The sequence below is a fragment of the Manihot esculenta genome, chromosome 5, assembly GCF_001659605.2.
Source record: "Manihot esculenta cultivar AM560-2 chromosome 5, M.esculenta_v8, whole genome shotgun sequence".
Lineage (NCBI taxonomy): Eukaryota > Viridiplantae > Streptophyta > Magnoliopsida > Malpighiales > Euphorbiaceae > Manihot > Manihot esculenta.
In genome coordinates, this window is record NC_035165.2 from 29,704,309 (window position 1) to 29,710,308 (window position 6,000).

Genomic DNA, 6,000 nt, shown 5'->3' on the forward strand with positions numbered 1-6,000 from the left:
CATGTTTCTATTTTAAAATGTTAACTTTTCAACGTTTCCTGCAAATGTCATACTTTTCAGTAACTAAATAATTTTAATATAATAATTACTTTAAAAATAAATATAATTTTTTTATTATGATTATATATTTATTATTATTTTTTTGATAACATATAAAAGCAATAAGTTATTATTTTAAAATGTTAACTTTTTTACTTTTCCTGCAAATGTTATATTTTTTTAGTAACTTAATAATTTTAATATAATAAGTACTTTAAAAAAATAGATTACATTTTTATAAATTTATAAATAAAAATATTATAGATTTTATTTTAAAAAAATTATGTTTATATATTATTATTTTTTATAACAGTATATTTTTTTATAATATAATAGATTCATAAAAAAGTAAATTTATTAAAAAAATAATAAAATATAAAATTTTCATAAAGAAGTTACCGTTTTCTTTTACGCCGTAGCCGACCACGCTTGACCGGTGCTAACGGCGCCAGTTATCCTTACTCTTAACTCTTAAGCCATACAAGGAGTTTTTTTTTATTTGTAATATTTATAAGTGATGAAATATATATAAAAATTAGGATAATTTTTGTTAGAATATGATTCACATTCACTGCAGACATATAAAATATATGTATAATATATAATTTTGTCTTTAAATTTTATTTCAAAAATCTGTTTAATTTTTAATTTTTTTATTATTAATTTTTAATATTTTATTTTTATAAAAATATAATTATTTAATTCTTAAAATTTATTTATATTGAATGAAACTTTTTTTATTAAAAAAAAAAATTTACTTATTTATATTGTAGATTCGCTATAAACTTTGTCAGGCGAGAAGTGTTCTACACTTGCAACCGTTTTGAAGCAAAATTCGCCGTTTCATTTTCCGTCGGAGAGGGAAAAAAGATCATCAGCCACCAGGTCCCGGAGTAGTCCTAAAGAAAAAAGCTACTATAAAACCAAGTATTCAAGTAAACAAAACCTTAATCCTCACTATAAGCTTACAGTTTTCGTGTCTCGCTGCGACATAATCATCAGTATTCGTTTATCATTACCATTTTTTAATCGCCACTCCTTCCTTTCTTCTTCTCTCATCTATTGAGCTTCGCTGAACTTAGCTCTGGTCTGAGTTCTCTCTGTTAGCACTGGCAATTCAGGGATAATTGGCAGAGTGGTACAATGGAGAGGAAGCAAGGTTTCTTTTCGGCGTTAAAAGAGGAGGTTATTAGGGGCTTATCGCCGGGGAGGTCAAGAGCCAACAGTCCGTCGGCGAGTGCGTCTCCAGTGTCGAGTTTGTTATGGAGAAGAAAGGGACGTAGAAACCTCCAGAAGCAGCCGGAGCCGTTAATTATAGCAAGATCGGGGAGCTTAAGGTCGATGGAGGCTTTATCGCCGTTGAGGGAGGGGCCGGATCAAGATGATGGTGAAGATTCGAGGATGGAAGGGAGCTGGGGTCACTGGATGAAGGGACAGCTGTCGAGAACACCGTCCGTTTCGTCGTCTAATATGTTTAAGCGTTCTGATCTGAGGCTGCTGCTGGGTGTACTCGGCGCGCCGCTTGCTCCTGTGCACGTTAGCTGTGCTGAAACTTCTCCTCACCTTAGCATAAAAGATAATCCAATTGTGAGTCCTTTTCATCATCTCTTAATAGTGCTGCATTTTATGGGTTATTTAGTTAAATGTAATGCTAAATTTTTAAGAATTTCGTGTTTCAGGTACACATTGATTTGTTTTCTATTTTTTTTTTTTTTCTCAGGTTTCATTCTTTCGTTTAATTTAATTTCTTTTATTTCTTAGTTGATACGATAAGAAACTATTCTAAATTTATTAGCAAATCTTGGTATGGTATTGGAATTCTTCACTAAAATTGCTCTGTTCTTGTGCATGTTTATTTGTGTAGGACTAGCGAAACCAAAAAAGGAAAAAAAAAAAAAAAACCAAGTGGGTTACTTTGCCATCAAGTTGTTTACCAGAAGAATTTCTTTTTCTTTTTTCTTTCCTCTATTAAGAAAAAAACAGGGAAAAACATTGTTTCTTGAGTAGAGAGCTCATGCTTTACACTATTCATGTACTGTGTCTATGTTTGGACTTTAGGTTCCTGACTTTCTAGCAATACACGCAATATTGTTACTCTGCAACTCGTTGCTTGTAAATTTACATCAGAAAAGGGATTTTTTTTTATTTCTTTTTAAAATTTTTGGGTGGATGTGACATGTTTGGAATTCTATTACCCCAAGAAATGATTTAGAATTAGTTGAATCACAGAACATAGTTGGTACTCACTGGCATAAAGGAGAATGGACGAGGAAAAATGATTGGTGTGATGGTATTGTCTGTGCAACATTGGTTATGAAAAATCTTCTAAATGCATAGTCATCACTTGTAATTGCTTTTTGATTAATAACTAACAAATGAAGATAGGGAATTTGAGATATCTGAAAATGGAAATTTTCTCTATCGTAATCACATGCATACTTAAAAGTTGATTCTCTGAGGTGTGATGCAGGAAGCCACATCTGCTCAGTACATATTGCAGCAGTACACAGCAGCTTCAGGAGGGCAAGCAGTTCAAAATTCAATCCTCAATGCGTATGCCATGGGAAAGGTGAGGATGATGGCTTCTGAGTTTGAAACAGCAAACAAGGTCAAAAAGAATCAGAATTCGTTAAAAACTGCCGAGTCTGGTGGGTTTGTCCTCTGGAAAATGAATCCAGACATGTGGTATGTTGAGCTTGCTCTTGGTGGCAGCAAGATTCATGCTGGCTGCAATGGGAAGCTTGTATGGAGGCACACACCCTGGCTTGGAGCACATGCTGCAAAAGGTCCCGTTAGACCACTGCGTCGTGCACTTCAGGTGAAGCCGGCTTTTCTCTTTTGTTCAATTTTCTACTCACAGTGCACAATCCTTTTTACATGATCATCATTTTCTTTACAGGGTCTTGACCCAAAAACAACTGCAAGTATGTTTAGGAATGCAAGATGCATTGGAGAGAAGGAGATTAATGGAGATGACTGCTTTATTCTCAAGATATGTGCAGATTCTGCAACGCTGAAGGCTAGGAGTGAAGGACCAGCAGAGATCATAAGACACGTATTGTTTGGCTACTTCAGCCAGAAAACTGGACTCCTTGTTCACATAGAGGACTCCCATTTGACACGCATTCAAAATAATGAAGGTGATGCTGTGTACTGGGAGACTACAATCAATTCTTTCCTTGATGATTACAGGCCAGTGGATGGTGTTATGATTGCTCATTCAGGACGTTCTGTAGTAACCCTTTTCCGATTTGGAGATACAGCAATGAGCCACACCAGGACTAGAATGGAAGAAGAATGGGAAATTGAGGAAGTAGCATTCAATGTCCCAGGCCTGTCAATGGATTGTTTTATTCCTCCTGCTGAATTAAGATTTGCTTCTATTAGTGAAACCTGTTAGCTTCCTCAGAGTCAGGAGGGCAAAACCTGCAACGCCTGCTGCAGTAAATCATGCCAAAGTTACTGCAATGGATGGATCTCGTAATAACATTGCTTAACAATACCATGCGGAAAACAGATGTTTACAAAACCGAAACAGCTTGTGGCACAATGGTGCGTGGCAAGGGTATATATCTAGTTTACTGGACTAACGAACTAGGAGGCGATTGGCAGTTCGATCTATGAGTTATCAATTTATCATTCAGGACAGTGATAAGAATTGTTAAAGTTTGAATCAATGTGTCTTTGAATTTATAAATAGAGCAGTCATTTGACATATTTTCTCAGGTTACTGATTGTATACTTAGTATTCTGGCAAGGAAGATTGCCAATATGGACAGAGAGCTGACAGAGGTTTGTTTCTCCATTTACATTGTTGCATAGATGTCTTCGTTAGTGATATGTAAAGTTTTTTTTTTTTTTTTGTTGTATGGTTTTATCATCAATGAAGCAATTTAATTGTAGCAAACCATCTGAGATATGTGGTTACTTGTTTAAGTGCAAATTGTAAAGGTAATTTAACTGTAAAAATGGAAAAAATGATTTAAAGGAAAAGTTGAGGAGAGTTTCTCAATGTAAATGAGTTTCATTTAATAATGGAAGATTCTTGGGTCTGGAAATGCGTTTGTTGCAAAAATTGCGGAGAGAGACGAGTCAAAAGTTTAGGCATACCAAGAATGCTTTCCTTATTCCGATCATATTCAGTTGTGTGTAAGATGTGAAACACACATTGTGGAGATGGAAAAGTTTATGGCTAAATATTAATTTGAAAACACCTGAATTATAAAATTTTAAGGCTTAATCATAAAATTTTAAGGATTAAATATAAATTATCCATGTTATCGGAATTATAAAAAAAAAGTCTAAATATAAGTTTAATTTTATAAAATATAAAAACATTTTAATTTAATAATTTTAAAATGGAACGAATCAGTGAAATTTTATAAAATCTAGAAACCTAATAGTATTTTTTTTCCATTTAGAAAACGATTTTCTAGCAGAAAAAATAAAAAAGAAAGTAAATAACTATTTAATTGCTAAATTCCAAGCAAATTAATTAATTAAATTTTCTATTTTGAAAATCATGTAATTTAATTTATATATTTTCGTTTTATTAAAATCTAATTAATTTATTCGAAAATTATATTATTTTATTATTTAAATCATGTAATTCAATTTATATATATTTGTTTTATTAAAATCTAATTAATTTATTAAAAATTATATTATTTTATTATTTTAAGTTAAAATATAAATCATCTGATCGGTTTGGTTTAAAATCAAAGCAAATCGAATAAATCAAATATTAAAAATTTAATATTTATAAAAATCAAATTGAATCGAACTGATTTGATTCGATTTAATTTAATTCAATTTGATCGATTTGAATTTTAATAAATTTTTTATTTTTTATATTTTATTTTTAATAATTTAAAATTAATTAAAATACTTTAACTTTAATATAATTTAATCTCTCTATATTATTAAAAATAATATACCATTATCATTAATCGATTTAATTTTTTCAATTTTTTTTTTATTAAAATCGAATTAAAATAATTGAAATTTTTGAAATTAAAAAATGAATCAAATCGAAATAAATAAAAAATCAAACAAAAATTTTAAATTAATCCAATTTGGTTGATTTTTAAAATCATAGAGAGTGTTAGGATTTGTATGAAAACTAATTGTTTATACTTGTTACAGGGGTTTAAATCGTAATTTTATAATTAAAATTAACAATTTCTTTTTAAAATTTGTAGTCTTTGGAGGATTTTCTTAAAAAAAAAAAAAAAAAACCTGAACTGAGGATCCAATATTTATTTAAATTACTGGTTGGTTCAATTTGATTCAAAAACCATCGATTCATGATTTTCAAATTATTGAACCTGAACCAAACCATGATTTTCTCATTTCATTCTTAATCCACCGTTTACAAAATATCTCTAATCCATCTCCGAGTAAGAGAGGTAAGTGTTTGAAGAGCATAGGCATCAGTTGCCCTCCATTGAAATCAATAACTTTGCAATTTATTTTTTATTTAAAATAAAAAAAAATATTTTTAATTAAAATAAAAAAATTAAATTTTAGATAATTTTATAAAAATTAATTTAAATTCTTTTAATCCGAAAGAAGAGTATGAGATTTATTTAAATAAAAGAATAATTTCTTGAGAGTTTGTAGTAAGCAAAGAGTGGGTGGCTAAATCATAAGACAAGTCATCATGATGTTTGAAGGTGAAGTAGTTCTTTTTGGAATTTAATTTAACCTTCAATTTATTCAGTCTTCCTGCTTTATCTATGTTTCAATTATTAGTCAAAGTTAGTTATATTTAGATTAACGAGAATTATTTTTTATTTTTTTAATGTTTGGTTATTTAAAAAATTTTAATTAATATAAATTTTTATGTTTTAATTATTTGAAAATTTAATCAATGAGAGTTAAATATTTGCAATTTATATTTCCATTGATTAAATTCAAGTTAAATATATTTTTTAATATTAAATATATGAAAATTAGTTT

At 29.7% G+C, this 6,000-nt stretch overlaps 1 protein-coding gene across 1 annotated transcript; it reads left to right on the forward strand.

Moving 5' to 3' along the window:
• Window positions 1-819: 819 nt before the first annotated feature.
• On the forward strand, window positions 820-3,946 carry LOC110614740. Its single transcript, XM_043957166.1, has 3 exons — window positions 820-1,626; window positions 2,510-2,857; window positions 2,939-3,946. Exons 1-3 carry the CDS (start codon window positions 1,183-1,185, stop codon window positions 3,437-3,439), a joined length of 1,293 nt encoding a protein of 430 aa, XP_043813101.1. The 5' UTR covers window positions 820-1,182; the 3' UTR covers window positions 3,440-3,946.
• Window positions 3,947-6,000: the final 2,054 nt, after the last annotated feature.

Coding starts and splice junctions, on each gene's coding strand:
- LOC110614740 (XM_043957166.1), top strand. CDS start 1,183: ATGGAGAGGAAGCAAGGTTTCTTTTCGGCGTTAAAAGAGGAGGTTATT. Junction 1,627..2,509: donor GCATAAAAGATAATCCAATT/GTGAGTCCTTTT, acceptor GGTGTGATGCAG/GAAGCCACATCTGCTCAGTA. Junction 2,858..2,938: donor CACTGCGTCGTGCACTTCAG/GTGAAGCCGGCT, acceptor TTTTCTTTACAG/GGTCTTGACCCAAAAACAAC.